The sequence below is a fragment of the Phoxinus phoxinus genome (assembly GCF_949152265.1).
Source record: "Phoxinus phoxinus genome assembly, chromosome: 5".
NCBI classification, from domain to species: domain Eukaryota; kingdom Metazoa; phylum Chordata; class Actinopteri; order Cypriniformes; family Leuciscidae; genus Phoxinus; species Phoxinus phoxinus.
In genome coordinates, this window is record NC_136880.1 from 34025859 (window position 1) to 34045320 (window position 19462).

Consider the following 19462-nt stretch of genomic DNA (forward strand, 5'->3'; position numbering starts at 1 on the left):
TGCTTGAGCTGCATGTTGTGTTCACTGGATCTTCTGTAAATGCAAAGTTAGAGATGCTCACTGACATCTCACTTATACACCGACCCTTTTTAGGCTATATCACCAAAAAGAGGAACTGTCTGTCAGATTTTACATCAGATGTGTGGTATATTTCATGATTTTATTTTCTGGAGATACACCCTCCTGCATTTATGCTCACTTTGTGGTTTTGGTCCGGATATTTGATGATGCAATCCTGTGTCTGTGGAATAGATGAAAGGAAAGATCCCCCAGTCAGAGAATACTTTTTTATTTTTATTTTATTGCAGCTTTTGCTGAATTCTCTGCTGTTTACTGTTTGGCAAAACATATATTTGTTGTTCTCCACCCACATGAACTACTACGTTGATTTTATTTGAACAAATAAATAAACTCAAATAAGCAGTTTGAACTTATGTCATAGGCACATGGTATGGACCTAGCAGATCCTTCATTTGGCTGGAGGGGAGCATCAGAGCAGAAAAGAGGAAGGATGTGAAGACTTCTGGAGAACTCGGTGAGTAAGAAAATCACTCAAAATCATGACTGTAGGGTGGGATGTTCACCCTTGCACTTTCCATTCTGATCTCCATAAACTAACTCAAGACTCATAAGGTACATAAACGGTGACTTTCCACTTAGACATTTTGAAACTCTCTAATATATCATACAACTGTCATCTAATACACTGTGCATAGCAGTAAAAGATAAAATGGGTCCCAAAAATACAGTTTGCCTTAAATTTTTAATCGTATACACTACCGTTCAAAAGTTTAGGATCACAGGTTTTTTTTTTTTTATTCAGCAAGGATGCATTAAATTCATCAAAAGTGACTGTAAAGACATTTATAATGTTACAAAAAAAAATCCATCTTTCAAATTGCTGAGGGTTTTTTTTTGTTAATTTTTTATTCATCAAAGTATCCTGGAAAGTATTAACAAAGATTTTATATAGCTACAGAAAGACGGTGCACTCATATTACTATTAATGGGAGAAAGTGCAATGCGCAATATGGCGGAATAAGTCCCACGTTTTCAAAAGTAAAGAGCTAATCGCCGATTGGTAAAGTCATCGAGTCACTACAGCCAAAGTGCAGCTGCCGTTAGAAGCTTTGGTTGCTATAGAAACAGACAGTGTTATCAGACACACTTAGGACTGCACATGCACATTGCCTTGTTCCAGCCTGAAAAATGTAGTTTTTTGTCATGATTCGGGCATTTAGAAACAATATGTATTAAACAGTTGTTGTCAGATTTCTTTGGTGATTTCAAATATGAAATCTAATCGTAAGCTTGGCGAACACAGTTTTGGAGAACTTTGTGTTTCACTATTCAAAGAGGAGCTGCACTTGCATGCACGAGAGGCGTTTCAAAGATGGCCACTGAGCGAAATGACTTGTCTTAAAGGGACTTTGGTATTAAAGGGTTAGTTCACCAAAAAATGAAAATTCTGTCAGTAATTACTCAAGTCGGTGCCCGTGCCGGAGACGCCGGTGCCCGTGCCGGAGACGTCGGTGCCCGTGCCGGAGACGTCGGTGCCCGTGCCGGAGACGTCGGTGCCCGTGCCGGAGACGTCGGTGTCGGAGAGGGTGGTGCCGGAGACGTCGGTGCCGGAGACGTCGTGTTTTGGAAGGGGCGGTGTCGGTGCCCGTGCCGGAGAAGCCGGTGGCCGTGCCGGAGACGTCGGTGCCGGAGACGTCGGTGCCCGTGCCGGAGTTAGCTCAACAGGCTAATTTTCATCTGTTGTCCCTGGCCAGTTATTATAAATGCAACCTAAAATCAGAATATAAAAAACACAAAATAACTTTTTATAGTCCACAAATACAGGGTCCCCGCGGATCCTTAAAAAGTATTAAAAAGTCTTAAATTCGATATTTAAAATTTAAGGCCTTAAAAAGTCTTAAAATCTTATTTTTACTTATGAAAAGTCTTATTTTTACCTATGAAAGGTCTTAAATTTTAGATGACACTGACGACGTATCTAAATGCTTTACAAATGAAAACTATCTAATTAGCGTACGTATTATTTTTATTATTCTATCTTTGTGGATTTGCTTGTTCACGTGACAATTCGCGTCATTTACGGCAGCGTAGGCTACTAGCCTGCGTCTGTCTCCTGCACGCGAGAGGAGAGGATAAGAGAACGAGTAAATGTCAGTTCAATAGTAAGTTCATTCTTTGTGCTTAGGATTGTCTATGAACTGTGATGATATTGTAATCATTGTTTTAACTAACGTTACGTACGAGGCACCGCGAGTGCGAGCTGACATCGCGTTTGTCTCTCATGCTTGCTTTCACTGCGTGATGTGTCAGCAGTTATAGGTATGTCCCCAAATGAGTTTTTGTCTTATTATATTTATATCATATTATGTTGTTATATTAGAATATCACGAGCAAGAGTGCCGTTTTCCTGTGCACAATTGCAAATGTGCTATTTATTTTATACATCAGTTAAATTAACAATAACATTGTGTGTTACTTTTTATATTGGCAATATTGTTTGTTTCCCCTTTTATTTCGCAGACGAGAATTTCATAATGAAACTGTAGTCCAGCAGACAGCGATTATTTTTTAAAAACTGAAATCCGCGTTTTGAACGAATCATTTGATTCAATGAATGAATCGGCCGTTTGAACAAATCGGTTGAATATGACTCCAACAACTCGCTTATTAAGACAGTGACTTACTGCCACCTACTGGCGGGTTTAGTTGCATATTTAAAGTACCCTTTAATTAAAATGTTAAAATTATAAATAATTTCATATTTAAATATTGAATAGCTTTATTTATGCAATTGCAAATTAAGTGTAAATATAGTAATGCCAGTTCGGATGCCGCTTCTGTGTCACCTCTGCACTGCAAGGATGGTTTTTAATTTAATTATTTAATTTGACAGTGGTACTGTGTTATTCTAATATAATTTATTTGTCATAAAAGGTGATGCATACCTCTAAATATGTTTAGAAATAATTTCCATATTTAGGTGAAAATGCCCCTGGAAATCAATTTAAGGTGGCAAATATTGCCCCTTAATAAAAAAATTAATTTCAGTCACTACTGTGAACTGACCACTGCATAGATAGAATATGTTAAATATGAATATCTTTGTGAGTCTGCTGTCAACAACCAACCTAATGGTACCAGTACAAAATCAGTAAAATATCTAATTATTATCAACAAAACTTTGAAAATATCAAGATATGTTTTTGTTAATATTGCAAACCCCTAATGTACGGTATTAATTTTGATTTCTTCTGGTCTTAAAAAGGTCTTAAAAAGCCTTAAATTTGACTTTAAAAAATGTGCAGATACCCTGAATAATAACAACATAGAAAAGTAATAATAAAACAAATACAACACACCACAATAAGTAACAAGCAACGTCAGCACACAATATAGGCTAAAACATAATGAGAGATTTCAAAGTCTGACACAAGACAATCTTCTAACAAGCAACAATTCTCAGTAGACAGTCAGTCAGTAGTCTAATGTGCACATATCTGATCATCAATTAGCCAGTTCTTAAGCTGACCAGTAAAAAAACGATAAGTGTCTTTTTCTCTTATCATCCTTGGCAATAGATTCCACTGTTTAGTTGCAGTTACAGAGAACGCTGACTGACTAAAGGCACTTTTTCGAGTGGGAATGAGACAGTCCCCTCTTGTGATACCTCTGGTGACATGAATGCCTGCTCTCTGCATAACAAATCTCTTCAGTGGCGGTGGGGCCGTACTATGCAATATCGTATAGACTAGACAAAGATTACTGTAAGTGATCAAGTTTTCCCAGTTCAGAAGTCTATGGGTAGGCTATTTAAGGTACATACAGGTGAAACTCGAAAAATGTTAATATCATGCAAAAGTTCATTTATTTCAGTAATTCAACTTAAAAGGTGAAACTATAGACTCATTACATGCAAAGTGAGATATTTCAAGCCTTTATTTGTTATAATTTTGATGATTATGGCTTACAGCTATGAAAACCTTTTCACAATATACTAATTTTGAATTTGGGGTTTTCATAAGCTGTGAGCCATAATCATCAAAATTATAACAAATAAAGGCTTGAAATATCTCACTTTGCGTGTAGTGCGTCTATATAATATATTAATTTCTTGTTGAAGGTGAATTACTGAAATAAATGAACTTTTGCACGATATTCTAATTTTTCGATTTTCACCTGTATACCTACCTTTTCCGTTTTGTCTGACTTGTCATTGTGTTTTCTGATTTGTTATTTTGTTTTCAGATTTGTCGTTGTGTTTACTGATTTTTTTATTTGTTTTGCGTAAATGTTATTGTGTTTTCTAACTTGTTAATTTGTTTTTAGTCTTTCCATTGCGTTTATAAATTTGTTGTTTTGTTTTTGGAATTGCGGTTTGTTTTGCACTTCTCAGCCACCGTAATTCATTAATTTAAAAGAAGTGGATGCGATACTTTGTCTGCCTTTTTAGATTACACTGGAAAAATGGATAATGGACCACTTTCAGAAAATCCAGGATGTAAATAGATTTTTGTGTTACCCACAGATACTATGAGTTCATGCCTTTTTGGCTTACAATGCACCACTTCAAATCTGTTTCCCAATCCTATTCCAGTATTTACTATTTTCTATTGTCTAATATTTTTGTTTTCTGTAGCCTTTGAACGGTCAGTAAATAGTAAATAGTCCAGTAAAAAGGACTCTTAAAAATATAGTTATAAAAATATATTTATATTTTATTATAAATAATATATTGTATTTAATATATTATATTTCTTATTTATTGTAATTCAAATTATAATTGTTATATTATATTTTTTAATTCATCGGTATGTGATCAGAGCAGCCACACTTTAAATATTTTGATGATATAATTATTATTATTTTTTTATGAAATTAAATGAAGTATACAGTATTGTCTCCAGTAGGGAAATTTGGTGTGGTTACTCGTACAAAAGCCTATCCAATACAAAACAATACAATACAAACATATCCTTAAAAACTATAATTAGTCATTGTTTAACAATTTAATTGATGCAGGCACAAACAAGTTTTTGAACCTTATCAATTTACACCGTGCGATTCTATAACGTCTACTGCAAGGAAACTGAGCAAGTAAGAAGTACGTGAGGGGGTCACACAAAATTCTTCTAGCTTCTCTTCATGTCTAACAAATGTATGTTCTGATTCTGAAATGTCATGTCGATATCTATCCACTTACTGGACGTTACCATTATACCAATATCTTATAACAGTAGCTCTAAAATGTAATTTAGCTCATGACAGAAGTCTGATTTCAGCCTTGTTTGAAGACCATGTTCCTCACATACCTTCAGAGTCTCACATGAATTGATGCAACAGTTTTGCTCAGCAGCACACGTTGTTTCCGGCACACTAAATCAGGCCACTAGACTCTTCCGACCTAGAAAAAACCCCACAAATGATTTATCTTTCTAAGTTAACTTGCTAGGGGTCGCTATTGTGTTTCTACCTTAAAACCGAAATATCTAGTGAATATTGGAGGCTTATTCTCACAGTAAAAACTTACTGGGGGTGGCATATCAAGATTGATGTTTGAATTGTGCTTTACATTTTGGTTCACAATGACACATTGACCTCATAGAAGTGCTAAAAGATGGGAAATGTGGTTTAAAAAAAAAAACTTCCACTTTCACCCCCACCTAAACCCACATTTCTTGTGTCTCTTAAATGCACAGTCACGATTCGAGGGTTGGCAACAACAAAAAAACTTGTACGCAAAAGGATGCTGCATAAAGTCGCTATTTTAGATATGAACTGAATAGCTTTTATTTCCATATTCCTTTTTTGTTTGTTTGGAAAACCCTTTACAGAATATTCTCGAAAATTATTATTAATAAATTATTATTATTTCATTAGTGTTTTTGTGTATGATTGCTTCTTACTCAAGGAACAATGCTTGGTACTTGGTATTTGTTTTGTATTACTTCAAACATTTTAATCATAATGTAAAAGCTGATTAAAAGTTTACATGTTTGTTCAAATATGAAAAGTAAAGTAAAAGAATGTACCACATTCAAGAGCGAAACAGTTCGAGATAAACAGTGTGACAATTGATTATGAACCTTTAGCCACAAAGATCTTATATACTATATGTTGCCGATGTGAGAACTGCAACATGATAAAGACCCTCAGATTGTGGTCTGAGAAAAATAAAAGGCCGCCATGACCTAGAAAATCAGGAAACGCAGCAAGCAGACTCAAAAGTAAAGATGCTATTAAAAAAATTTAAGTGTTGATTGTCACTTTAAGTCCTCTTTTCCAAATCTTGTCTCACATATACAGTACCGGTCAAAAGTTTGAAAACTTTTGTTATTATAATGTTTTTGAAAGTAGTCTCTTAATCTGATTATTAAAATGATAACAATGATTTCTGAAAGATCATGTGACCCTGAAGACTGAAATAATGACTGCTGATAATTCTGCTTTACCAACACAGGAATAAATGACATCTTAATATATTACAACAGAAACCAGTTCATTTAAATTGTAATACTATTTCACAGTATTACTGTTTTTACTGTATTTTTGATCAAATAAATTCAGCCCAGTGAGATTAAGAGACTACTTTCAAAACATTAAAAAAGCGTAATGTTTCCAAACTTTTGACCAGTAGTGTACATTATCGGTTTGTTTGACCTTTTTGTTTTACATCCACTAATAAGTATATACTTTACCCTAGAAAGCATTCTGGTTAGTAGTTTTGTTAGGTGTACACTTCAGTATTATTCAACAACCTATGGCATTAGAGTGGAGCCTGTCTGGTTGTGTTAATCCCCCGCGTTCATTAAAGTCTTCTTTCCAAAGTTCATCATCGTCGTGAGCATTTCTGAGCACCACCACACCTAACAACATTGTCAAGTAAAGTCATCTTTATTTATATAGCGGTTTATACAATACAGATAGTTTCAACGCAGCTTCACAGACCGCAAAAAATATGAAGAAGATAGAGCAGAATTAAAGACACAAGTGGATGAACAAAGCATTACACTTGAGCATTTATTAGGGAAAACATCTGGGAAAATACACAAGTTATTAATGCCCACACTCCAGTCTAGTAGGTGGCGGTAATGCACCTTTGAGATGAGTTGCCTACCGCCATTAAAACCTGAAATAAGAAGTAGAACGCAGCTTCACAGTACTAAAAAAATGTTGTGAATGTGTTAATAGGATCATGTGTTTTTGACAAAAGTTCTTAAAAAAGAGCAAAGGAGCTCTAAAAACTTTTACTACTGCTAAGACATTCCCACCTGCAGAGCCAGAGAACTATATGGGGCTGTAGTCTCAGACCAGAAGTAAGGGCACAGTTGACAAATGCCAAAACTTCCATGAGACTCTAGCACAGCCTTAACTTCTGCGCCGTTTCTCAATATGCGTTCTTGTCTGTACTTGTGTTCTTGTGGACTTGTGAAACGTCATCAATCGCAGCCCAAGTACTGTTCCAATTCAAAGTTCACATCTAGCCAAGTCCAGTTCAAATCCTCGGATGTGTTCTTGATCTGCGCCTTTTACCGAGGATGCATCGAGAGGTGACTTGAGACAGACATGCATCCCAGAATGCATCTCTCACCAACCAGCAAGCGGGAGCAAGAGGAGAAAACCCCGTAATATCAAAATACTACTGTTATTGTGTCATGAAATGTAATGTTAAGAGTGTTTCAGTCGAGAATGTAGTTGTTTAATGCTCAAATATGTGGTTTATTTATAAAGATAGCACCTATTTAAAAAATGTATCTGACGTTTTCGGAGTTGTGAGATCCAGGCGATCACCGGGCGTTCAACGCTCATTAACCCCGACTGGAACAGCTTTTCCTCGGCCGCTATGTTTGCCGCTAACTCTTATGTCTCTAGTCTATTAGTTAAACATGAGATATAATTTGTCTTGTGGTCTCATTAATCTATAGTTTGTTTCATGGCAAATCGTTTTGGCTGAGGGCAAAGTGAAGTTTCATAACTTTATATATTTAGGCCATTTAACTTTGTAGCCTATTAGAGAGCTGACTTATGTTTGACTGAATTGTTTGCTTTATTTCTCATTGATTCAGTAATGAAAAGAGGCAGAGTGGTGTTTTGTAACATATTTAGTTTTATTGTTGACGAAAAGAGGCAGAGTTGTATTTTATATCATATTTCGTTTTATTGTTGCCTAAAATATACATAAAGAGATAACCGGAGTAGCCAGAGCGTGCTGAGTGACGCGATCAAGAGCTCCGCTGTTCCATTTGCAGAATAACCGGACTTGCATCCTCTCGTCCTTGGGAGTTCGTTCTCCTGAGTCGAACTTGGCAAGTCCGAACTACCAAGGACGCAAGTCCGAAGTTTGCGTACTTGGTATTGAGAAACGGCCCTAGTCTGACACTGCTGGCCTGACACTGCTGGCCTGGTGCTGTGGTTTGCATCCCTAAAGTTGGATGCTATTGTGTCTCGCTGCTTCTTTGGGGACTTGCTCTTGAATGGCACATTTTTAAGATGCTGTGTCAAGTTACAAGTTCAGCTTTTAATACTTGCATCCTGTGTGAACAACCCCTAAACCTAAAAATATACTTTGCACATATACAACATCTCATGCACAGTAAGTGTGACAATCAGCATGCAAGTATGACTCATGCATTCCAAAAAACTTGGATCAGTGATGCTGTGCACAAAGTCCAGCTTGTGAATATCGATCAACCCTATCCTCAGTGTCTATTGACGTAATATCTAAGATGGCGGCAACTAATGGACATACTGAATCAAAATTAGTTTTTAATTGTACTCATCTGATAATCAAAAGTGACTGGGAAGGTCATGGAAAAAGAGTGGGAAATATAAGTTATAGTTATTCCGTAGTTATAGAAATCTAAGCTATCCATGTTTTTAATGTAATGTATAAAGATGTGTTATTTTTTAAAAGCAAATCAGAAAATGTTGGTTTCATGACTTTAAAGGTTTGCCATATTTGGCATTAAAACGCAAAATCTTATCTATGGCTGAATTCGGAATAGCATACAAAACTGCTTTATTTCTGATATATCTTTATATTACTGAAATAATTAAAATCATACTGTATGCTAATGTGGTATATTTTATATTGTGGTGTGTAGCTACAGTACAATTGATTAACTGGAACACAATTTGGAAGTGGGAAACTTCAATTTGGATATTCTCACTCACCTTCATCTGGATCATGTGAATTTTAATGCTGATCCATGTTGGTTTAATTCTAGCTGTAAGCTCTATTGTAGCTGGTGAACCAGTACAGTCATTGGTGTTCATCTGTAACACTAAGGCCGCATTTATATTACATGGTTCAAGTGACCCAATTCTGATTTTCTTTCTCCCATATGGCACAGATCAAATATTAGCCTACCCACGAACATGTAAGCAGGAAAAAAGCACATGGATACCGAAATTCTTAGATCAGATTCAGGCCTCATTCATATTTGGAAATAAATCTGAAATGAATCAGATAAGTGCATTTGGACAGATTGGATATTCCCCTGTCAATGCGAGTCATACGTCATTGAAAAAGCGATGGTGGAGAATGACGTGGCGAACCAACCGCGACCACATTATTCTTTTCAATGGTGCAATGGAGGACGAAGTCTCAACTCACTTAAGAGACCAATGTTTTGCTGACCTGGGGCCTCATTTATAAAACTGTGCGTAGGATCCTTACTAAAAGTGTGCGTGCGCCCGAAAGCCAAAAATGGCGTGCGCAAAAAAATATTCAGACTTCTAAAACCGTGCATACGCCTGAACCTCAACCTGCGCAGGATTCACTTTATAAATCCCACTCAGCGGAAGATTGTGCGCACATGCATCTCCTCCCCGAAATAACCATATATGGAGCTTACAACGCCTAGTTTTACTATGCATATCCTCATCTGCATATCATTTGCATATGATTATTCATCCACGTGATAACATGTTTAACGGTACAATACATTAGGAAAATATGAAATACGGATGTGCCACCACATTACATTAATACAAATAATTTACCGGTAGTAGCCTATCCTTGCTTTGTTTTTGAATAAATAAATAAAATAGTGTAAAATGCATTTCAGAGAATGTTTTTCTCAATCTTTTCCACTGGCCAAATAGTATTTTTAATTGATTTATATTTGTAATGGAAACAGATAGACCTTGTTGTGCATTATATTTGCACAATCTGCTATTATCATAAGCAATTATCTCTGTAGTTAAAACATTAAAACACAGCATGCCAAAAGAAAAGAGTTCAAAAGCAACAAAAAGACATTTAACTCCAGCTCACCATCGGTGTCGCCAAACTGCTCCGTCTCCAAAACGTTCGTACGCATGGGTCAGAGTTTGCGTGCAGGTTCGCACATTTTCCCGTCAAGTTTGTTTTTATAAATCACAACTTATGTGTCGGAAGTGGCGTACGCCTCTTTCAGGGCCGGTTTTGTGCGTACGCAACGGTTATAAATGAGGCCCCTGGTGCGGAAAGCAAAAGCTTGTATTTTTATTTTGTCTGCATTCATTGCAAATCGTGATGTTTTTACTTCCTTTTCGGCCTAAGCTTTTCTGGGTCAGTTCTTCTACCTAAGGTTGTTTCGCCAAGTTTATAGTGTAAATACATATATCTTATTAAAAGATGTCACTTTTAAAAGATGTAAGCTGGTTGTCAGAAAAAAAATTGGATATAGTCAACGCATTGGAATTGGAATGAGTGTAAATGAGGTCAAAGATGATCAAACTAGTTGCCCAGTACGGTCTTTCTGGTAAAGCTGGTTGACCAAGATGGTCTTGCTTAGCAATTAGATGAACATTGTGCACACAAATAATGGTCTTTATAGAATTAGACTGAGCTGCACATGTGCTTTATCAATGCACATAGACAAACACTTGCATTAACCTGGGTGTAATGACCTTGTGTTGTGGACCTGTTTTTAGTTTTGTTTACTTCCTGTTTCCCCCTTAATTGTTTCCAGGTACCTTGTTAGTCCCATTACCCCTAGTTTGTATATACTTTAAATAGTATTTAAGCCCTATTCTGCATCCAAACTCGCATACTGTATAGTAGGTCCTACATTAAGTTTGAAACTTACTTTAAGACCTTTTTGAAACTTACTTTAAGACCTTTTAAAAAGTAGGCTATGTATATAGTATGAATGTGTGTAGTATGAATGAAATTCATATACTATGTTCGCAATGTTGTCATTGACATGTGATCTATAAGTGTCAGTTGTCAGCCATTCACAAATCCTCTCCTGTGGCCTCATGGGATAGTAAAGTGTCCGTCGAATGCACATTTCAGAATCTCAACCGGGGACTTTTCGGCCTACTGTTTTTCCAGTATTATTTATTCGGACTCTATTCTGTTGGCATACCGTTTTTTTTTTTTTTTTTGCATAGCCTACTAGTAGGGAAGTATTCGATTTCGAACGCAGAGCTAGTGTTTCCTCTCCTCAATGTTGGGTCTTATGTTCACATCACTGGATGTTCATGCTCAGTTTTGCACTGGGTACTTTCTCGTTGCTAAAAAAAAACATTCAACCACAAGGATGTGATGTGCACTCTGATTTTGCTACATAGTAAAGTCCCCCAATTTGTGGTTTGAGAAAAGCATACCACCATGACCTATAAAAAATAAAAATCAAGACATGCATCAACCTGAGTTAAAAGTAAAGCAAAGTGCAATTTGTCAAAGATGAATTATGCTATTTACATATTCAAAACACCCGTTTCAAATACGCATTGTGTTAGATATCCTCTAATATAACTCTGATAGCTTATAAATACTTAAACATTGTGGTAACACTTTACAATAAGGTTCATTAGTTCCCATTAGTTAATGTATGAACTAACAATGCGCAATACATTTGCTATAGTATTTATTAATCTATGTTAATGTTAGTTAATAAAAATACAGCTGTTAATTGTTTGTTCATGTTTGCTCACAGAACATTGAATAATGTTAACAAATGCAACCTTTGATTTTATTAATGTAGAAATGCTGAAGAAGTATTGTTTGTTTATAGTTCATGTTAACTAACGTTATTAACTAATTAACTTTATTGTAAAGTGTTGCCAATTTTGTTTTCATATTGTATCTGAATCGTACACATTTACAGCATCTGTTTACCTGACATTTTGTTATACCTTCAAGCAATTAAACTGATGTGAGCATACTGTCCTGACTAATAAAAACCTTAACCAGTAGTCTGGATAGTGGTTTGTTTAGTATTGCCCTTTGTTTTCTGCCTGAGGTGGCGTGAGAGTAGAGGTGTGTTAGTGGGTGGTTGTTCCATGTGCCCTAGTTCAGGTCTGAGCTTAAATAGACTGCGTCTTTCTGAGGGTCACATCACAGGTGACGACCAAGCTAGAAAATGAAGTCGCATGTGTTGGGTTTCCATGCAGTTCTGCTGCTGTGGCTTCTGGTCTCGTCCTCAGTGCAAGGTTGGTTTCACACTTTCTTACCAATATTCAAGTATTTTGTGTGCTACTGAATTCCTTACTGCTAATGAATATGGTGATGATAATTGTATTTTGTAAGATCTTTCGTTTAGTAGTTCACATTTAAAATGAATGCGTTGCTTTTATCTCCAATAGATCCTGTTATTCGTTTAAGCTGTCTAACTACTTCAAATACTAAAGTTCTTATGACGAATCTAGTTCGCTACACCATCCAGAACAAACCATTGTTCCCTGTGAATGCCGTGAGGTGAGAATTCATTTAGATTTCTGCAGAATTATCTTGTATTATTAAGACAAAAAACTAAAGGGATAATGAAAGCTTTATTTGACCTGATATGCGACTGGAAATATTGTCATAATAGCCTGTTCTGTTTCATTCTGTAGATTTCTTACAATCAAAGGGATCACAATCTGCTCGGATCCTTCCTCACCATGGGCCATAAAAGCAATGAAGTACTTGGACGCAAAGAAGAAACCTCAGTCAGCCTCAGGTACAGCTCGTAAATCTGTGACAGCGGCTCCTGTGAATACATAAACCACAAATATGACTCGCTCATCGGCTCATATTGATACACAGACCTTTGGATGAAAGTTACTGCTATGACTAGCCAGTATCATTTTGCCATTTTTAAAGGATTTCTATTTTGATATAACATGCACTTTATTGTACATCACACACTTTATAAGTTGTTTAAAAAAAAAAATCTATGTATTACTATTTTCTTACAAAAAAAGATTGTACTTTCATATTTTATCCTATATATTTTTTTTTTATTTCTCTGAAATGTTTTTGATGTGATTATGTATTTTTATGTATAGAGGTAATGTTGTCAAATATGTTGTCGTAGTTTTCCTGTAGCTCAAACAGTAGAGCGTTGGCGCTTGCAACGTCAAGGTCGGGTTTGATTCCCAGGGAAAGCAAGAACTGATAAGAATGTAAAAATGTGTACCTTGAAATGCAATGTAAGTCGCTTTGGATAAATTAAAATCCTTTGTGCCAGACCATTTTGAACTGCTTGTATTTCATTCCTGTAGGCTAAGCTGTAGCTTTAAATATGAATATGTGCAGCATCAAATGTAGACAAGTTATTGTTTAGAAAATAGATGGACCTGTGTCTGTTCATTTAAAGTAAACTCAAATGTTATTTATTAAAAATTGTCTTTTCATTTTAAAAAATCATAAAAATTAAAAAAATTCTTCTTTTTTTTCTAGTGAACAATGAAATATCTCAAGCACAAATCTAGATGTTTCTGACTAAATTCTAACATGCACTGTAGGATGGACTGAATATGTGAAAATCCCCCTAGACATCAAGAACTAAACTGAACTTTCAGGGTAAACAATATGCCTTTCGGTGTCTATTTATATGTGTCATTTACAACTTTAATGGAGTAATACGCGTCTTTTTCAAGAGTGCAAATACCCAACCGGACAAAGGCTATTTTGACTAATTCTATTCCACCCACTATTGTAAATATTTTTACTTTAGTACAAATACCACATTACTTTTATTTAGGTATTTATCACTAGTTGTTTTGAGAGTTGGAAAAAAAATCTATTGTTTTTGCTTGGTGCAAAACGTATCAACCACTTTTTTTAGCCCTAGCATCTACATTTTTACACTGTGATTGTAATTGGCTGCTGCCTTAATTCTTAGTTTCAAATTAATATACATGTATAAGTAAATATGAGTTGTACTTTATATTTGAAAAAAGGGACAGAACTAATTTGGAATTTTCTCACTGCTCTTATAAGTAATGAATTATTAGGCACTTTAGTAGGTCATTGTTTTTCTATATACCACTTCCCCAATTCTTAGGAATAGCAAATGTCCTCATTTCTCTCCTGTGGTTAACTTGGTAAGTCATCATCTTACACCTCCTTGCGGTTTTCCAGCTGTGCTAAATGGCAAGGAGACAACTTTCTATCAACTGTCGGTTAACACCCATAAAGGACACAGAATCAAGTGCATGATGAGCATTATGTGGGATGTATAGTAGAGTTATTTGAGTTATAAGTTGAGCAACAGAAAAAAACACACCCAGAATAACGCTATAGACATTCCATTCTACTAGAAATCCAACACGACTATTTTACATTTTGGCTAATTGGTGGCTAATTCTTATGAATTTGTACGATCTCATTCGCATATGTCTGTATGATCTGCTTGCAGGTCAGTGGTGGTTGGGTTTAGGGGAAGGGTTGGGGAGGAACTTGCTTACCTTTTTCTAAAAATCATACATTTCCATATATCATCACATCGTATGAAATCGCCGCCTTGGAAAATAGTTACATTTTCCCGTGAGGTAAAGATATCTTGGATAACTGATAACCTTGTCAGCCATAACATCTGCATTTATTCATTTAGATGAAGCCTCTATACCAAACGACTTACAAAGGATAAACATTATAAGCAATTTGTCATAGACCACCTTATTAATGAACAATCAAAGATAGGTACAAAGCAAACTAAATTATATGATGGAAAAATGCATGTTTAGCCCACCATGATTGGTTTAGGGGGGTTTCCCCCCCCCCCCATGTTTAAGCTCCATGCATGTTATTTCCAAGACATGTGCTTTAGCATTCTCTTTTTGCTTAGCAAATGATAATCATAATTATGTGACACCAAATAAAACACAAAGTTTGATTTATTGACTTTGTGTTGATCATAGGATTTTAATCTGAAGGCAACAGACATGAATACATTTTCGACGGATGCTGTATGTGCGATGACACTGTACTTCCTGTGATGTGGATAAGCCCAAGAGCAGTTTCATATGCAGTTGTAGCTGGTTAAAAGTGACGGTGAAGGTGTAGCTGTGGCTTTTTGATGGATGAGCTGTTTTACATATTTGCATGTGGTTTTTCTTTCACACCTCTCATTTTCCTTTCTTATTGACGGTCAACTCTTTAGTCATATTTTATTGACCGTAATGGAACATATTATTATTTTACTTTTTTTTTTTTTTTGATATGCAGAACCCATAGGCTACTGATTATTGTAAGAGTATACTTAGTTCCAAAAGTCAACATAAATCCCTGTTCACAACAGGTTTTACTTCTGTAATTTGACAGAAACTGATTGGATAGAACATTGGAAAGGATTGAAAGGTATTATTTCAAGCTAAAAGTAGTTTTTTTTTTTTTTTTTTTGTAAGCAGAGCATGTAGAGTAAAAAGGCAAACCAATGAAAGGGCAAACCAATGAATGACCAATAAATCATGCACAATAAGACCAAGATGAACTCTGGGGCTGTTTGACTTAGAATATGAACGCAACATGGACCAAAGACATAAAAACGATCTAAAAACAGGACGTGATATCACAAGATGCATCCATAAAAGCGACAGAATGCCGAGGCTTAGCTACGTTGCCCATTACAGTTCGGTACATGCGTGGGAAATGCCATATCCTTGCAGCAGATTTTTTATCCTTGAGGGATTCCTGATGCTCTTTTCACTCCTCCTTTACACATTTTATAAACTTTTCGTAACTGGTCAAATACCATCATATGTACACACATACAACAAGCACATTTAGTCCAGCACACAGCATTGTTTTGGATGTTTGTTAAGTTCTGTTGCAAAATAAAAATGACAGTGTGTCAGAACCAAGAGAACCGAACTACAAATGTGAACACGAAGACAAAAATGGTTATTTTAAGAATGTTCACAGAAAGGTTCTTTGGGAAACCCACATGGATCTTCTATGGCATTGCTGGCAACTTTTTGGCATCTTTAGAGATTAGTATATACGTGCAGGAAGTAACTATAGCGAAATTTTGCATAGCAATGCGAAGCACCACTCATGCAGAAGTCACAAGAAGCAGCTTTCTGTTTGTCAACGCAGCAAATTCATTGGACAAGTTTGAACACAAGTGAAATCTGTGTGTAATCTGTGCAAAATAACTGGATTTCGCCGAGCAGATGTGACTGCATATTAAAGCCTAACCAAAAGAAAAATAGTCCATTAAAACATATAAAACAGTTGACTTTGACAGAGAGAAAAAAACATTAAACACCAATAGTTTTCTCTCTCTCTCTCTCTCTCTCTCTCTCTCTCTCTCTCTCTCTCTCTCTCTCTCTCTCTCTCTCTCTCTCTCTCTCTCTCTCTCTCTCTCTCTCTCTCTCTCTCTCTCTCTCTCTCTCTCTCTCTCTCTCTCTCTCTCTCTCTCTCTCTCTCTCTCTCTCTCTCTCTCTCTCTCTAAACTGTTTTATGGCTTGTGCAAGGGTGTAAAGTAAAGTTAAAGCTAGTGCAAATGTGGTTTCGGAGCTTTACCTCTTTAGCTCAAAGACGCTTTTCCACTACACAGTACCAGCTCGCCTCGGCTCGACTCGACCCGCCTTTGTTTGGTTTTCCACTGTGTAAAAGTTGTACCGTTTTTTTCGTATCACCTTTGGCGAGGTTTTGAGCGAGCCGAGGCGAGCTGAGGCGATACTAAAATGTGACGTGAAACACGGCAGACTGCTGATTGGTCAGAGAGAATCACTATTCACTGCATGATCGTTGCACGCGCCAGACGGAGTATCCTAAATAACCCCGACATTTTTAAATAGTTTTGCCAGAGACTGCGTGATATACTCATGACTAATATTATGTAAAACAGCATACACTCGATTTCCTCCATTGTTCTGTGTGTGTGTGGGTAGCGGGTGTGTGTCGCGTCGCTATGACGACCAGGTACTATTGTGGAGGTACTATCTGCAATGGAAAACGGAGCGAAATGCGAGGCGAGTCGAGTTGAGCTGTTAACGTTACTGTGGAAAAGCGCCAATAGAGTGGTTTTGTGTACATGTTGCCTTGTGTGAGAATGAAAAAAGATTGTACTGAAATATTCAATCAACCTGAAGTATGAAATATGGATTAACCGTAAAAATTCATTTCGGATGTGTGGAAGCCATTCTGACACTTCTGTGGTAAAAAACGAAAATTATATTTGGCTAAATGTCAAATAAGCTGTTTACGTAACTTATTTAGTTGCCACCCGACTTCTTACTGTACGTTCACACCGCCGGCGGCGAGAGCGTCAAATTGGCCGGAAGCCATTCATTTTCAATGAGAGCCGGCGGCGACCTCCCTGGCGAGGGCGGCGCGTCTTGGACGGCGAGAGTGGCGAGAAGAGTTGAAATTTGTCAACTTTATGGTAATAAGGTATGTGCGGTTCGGCGGCAACCAATCGGAATGTAGTCCTCCGCCTGAGAGGATACCAGAGAACACGATCCTGTAAACTTTGGTTCCGACCACATTAGCAAAATGGCGGAAAAAAATAATTATTTCTGTTGCGGGTTTCCCGTTATTGTACGACGTGTCCCTATTTACATACAGGGACATTAATAAAAAGAACGACGAATGGAAAAAGGTGTCTGAAATTGTTGGTGTTTTGTTACTTTCACATTTAAAAGATTTTAATAGGTTAACTTATACCCTACGTGTGGCCAGTATACACAAAATAGGATACTGATTTATGTTCAGTTCTTATTTGCTTTGCGGCTCCTTTAAATAAAGTTTTAAAAAAATCACGCATTCTAAAATCTACGTCAGAGCGTTTCACGGCGTCGATGGCAGTGCGGCGGTGTGAGGCAAATGAATGTCGGAGCCGTCGCGTTTTTCATTTTATGCTTATCATCACACATTGAAAGGAAGTTTCACTGATTGTATGTGTTATGTGTCCTCGTTGTAACTGGTTAATTTGCTTTTATTTTGTCGATGATGCGGTTTATTTCGTGCCGAGCGCATCCGTTAACCAGGATAAAGTGCAAACGCTTACGGTACTACCACTTTCAAGCTCCAGAAAGGTAGTAAAGACATTAAAGTAACACGGTGTCCTAACCAAATGCGATAAGATTCTAGCAACAAGCTGTTTTTCTGTCCACACCAAATGCGTCGTGACCATGTAAAGCGACAGAATCAATTAAAAACCACAATTAAAAAACAAAAAGCCAATCAGAACAGTGTGTGCAGGTTCTCTTGGCAAGTGCACAGCAGTCACATAATCAAATTCATAAATATTACACCATTTAAACAACTGAGTGACTGAAACAATCTTTGTCATAGAATATACCTACACTTGTTACAATGAGTTGACACTTTTTTTTTTTTTTTTTTTTTCAGCTGCAATGTCGCAGAAAAATAGAACCCGTTCCTACAATAGAATTGTCACGTGTCACTGGTTAGGACATTTTTCTCTCAAACTTTGATTGACATGGAAAATATATCTTTTATCGTGTATTGCGTGTAGTTTGAGCACTGTGTCTATGTCTTTTCATTGGTTTTACCCCCCAAAAAAGCAATGCAAATGCTTTGTGTGTGGAAAAAAATCCAAATGGTCTTTTGTCACAATATTTTGATACATTCACATGAGCATCTCAGTGGCTTGTGTTCTCACCCATGCATTCTCACCCTGCTGGGTCAGCAGCACGCATGCATTGTGTGGCGCTCTTGTGATCAGCGATCTATATTTTGTGAGAAAAGATAGACTTCTTCACACAAAACATTTGTGCCGCTTCATAAATTTGATGTTAAACCACTGGAGACACATGGATTTATATTTATGTCTGTATACCTTTCTGAACCTTGAAATTGGTAGTTGGAAGATGTCAATGACAGAAAACTCTCAGATTTTCTCAAAAATATATAAAAGACGAATGGAAGTCTTGTGGGGTGTGGAACAACATGAGCGTGAGTAATTAATGACAATACATTTTTTTGGGTGAACTAACCCTTTAAGGAATATGGTGTTCTCTTACAGAAAAATGGCATCAACACTAACATTTCACTCTAAGTCTAAAGCTATTTTTAATGATAAAAGTTACAGACCTGTATTCGTATTCCATTTGTTTTTGTTTGTTTGTTTCTGTATTGTATTTGTATTGTATTGCATTTGAAAATGTTTTGAATCTTGACTTTCAGTTTATAAAGTTTTTTTCAAAGAATTTTGTGAGCTATTTGGTGCAACACCAATATTGTGCAAGTACCTGCTCATGTTTTCTTTTCTTA

The 19462-nt window shown here is 36.5% G+C and overlaps 2 protein-coding genes across 2 annotated transcripts in view; both read left to right on the plus strand.

The window, feature by feature from the left end:
- The window catches only part of LOC306998780 (uncharacterized protein), a 38101-nt gene that overhangs the window by 2566 nt on the left and 16073 nt on the right, over window positions 1-19462 (plus strand). The window contains exon 3 of the mRNA XM_079613119.1: window positions 443-535. Coding sequence (XP_079469245.1) covers window positions 443-535 — 93 coding nt within the window. The remainder of the gene's footprint in view (window positions 1-442; window positions 536-19462) is intronic.
- On the plus strand, window positions 12262-13464 carry LOC306998783 (uncharacterized protein). The gene is made up of 3 exons (XM_079613124.1): window positions 12262-12444; window positions 12598-12709; window positions 12847-13464. Exons 1-3 carry the CDS (start codon window positions 12375-12377, stop codon window positions 12995-12997), a joined length of 333 nt encoding a protein of 110 aa, XP_079469250.1. The 5' UTR covers window positions 12262-12374; the 3' UTR covers window positions 12998-13464.

Excerpts from the sequence above, each read along its gene's own strand:
- LOC306998783 (XM_079613124.1), top strand. The coding sequence starts at position 12,375 with ATGAAGTCGCATGTGTTGGGTTTCCATGCAGTTCTGCTGCTGTGGCTT. Across the intron at positions 12,445-12,597 it reads GGTCTCGTCCTCAGTGCAAG|ATCCTGTTATTCGTTTAAGC; the intron begins GTTGGTTTCACA and ends TATCTCCAATAG. Across the intron at positions 12,710-12,846 it reads TTCCCTGTGAATGCCGTGAG|ATTTCTTACAATCAAAGGGA; the intron begins GTGAGAATTCAT and ends TTCATTCTGTAG.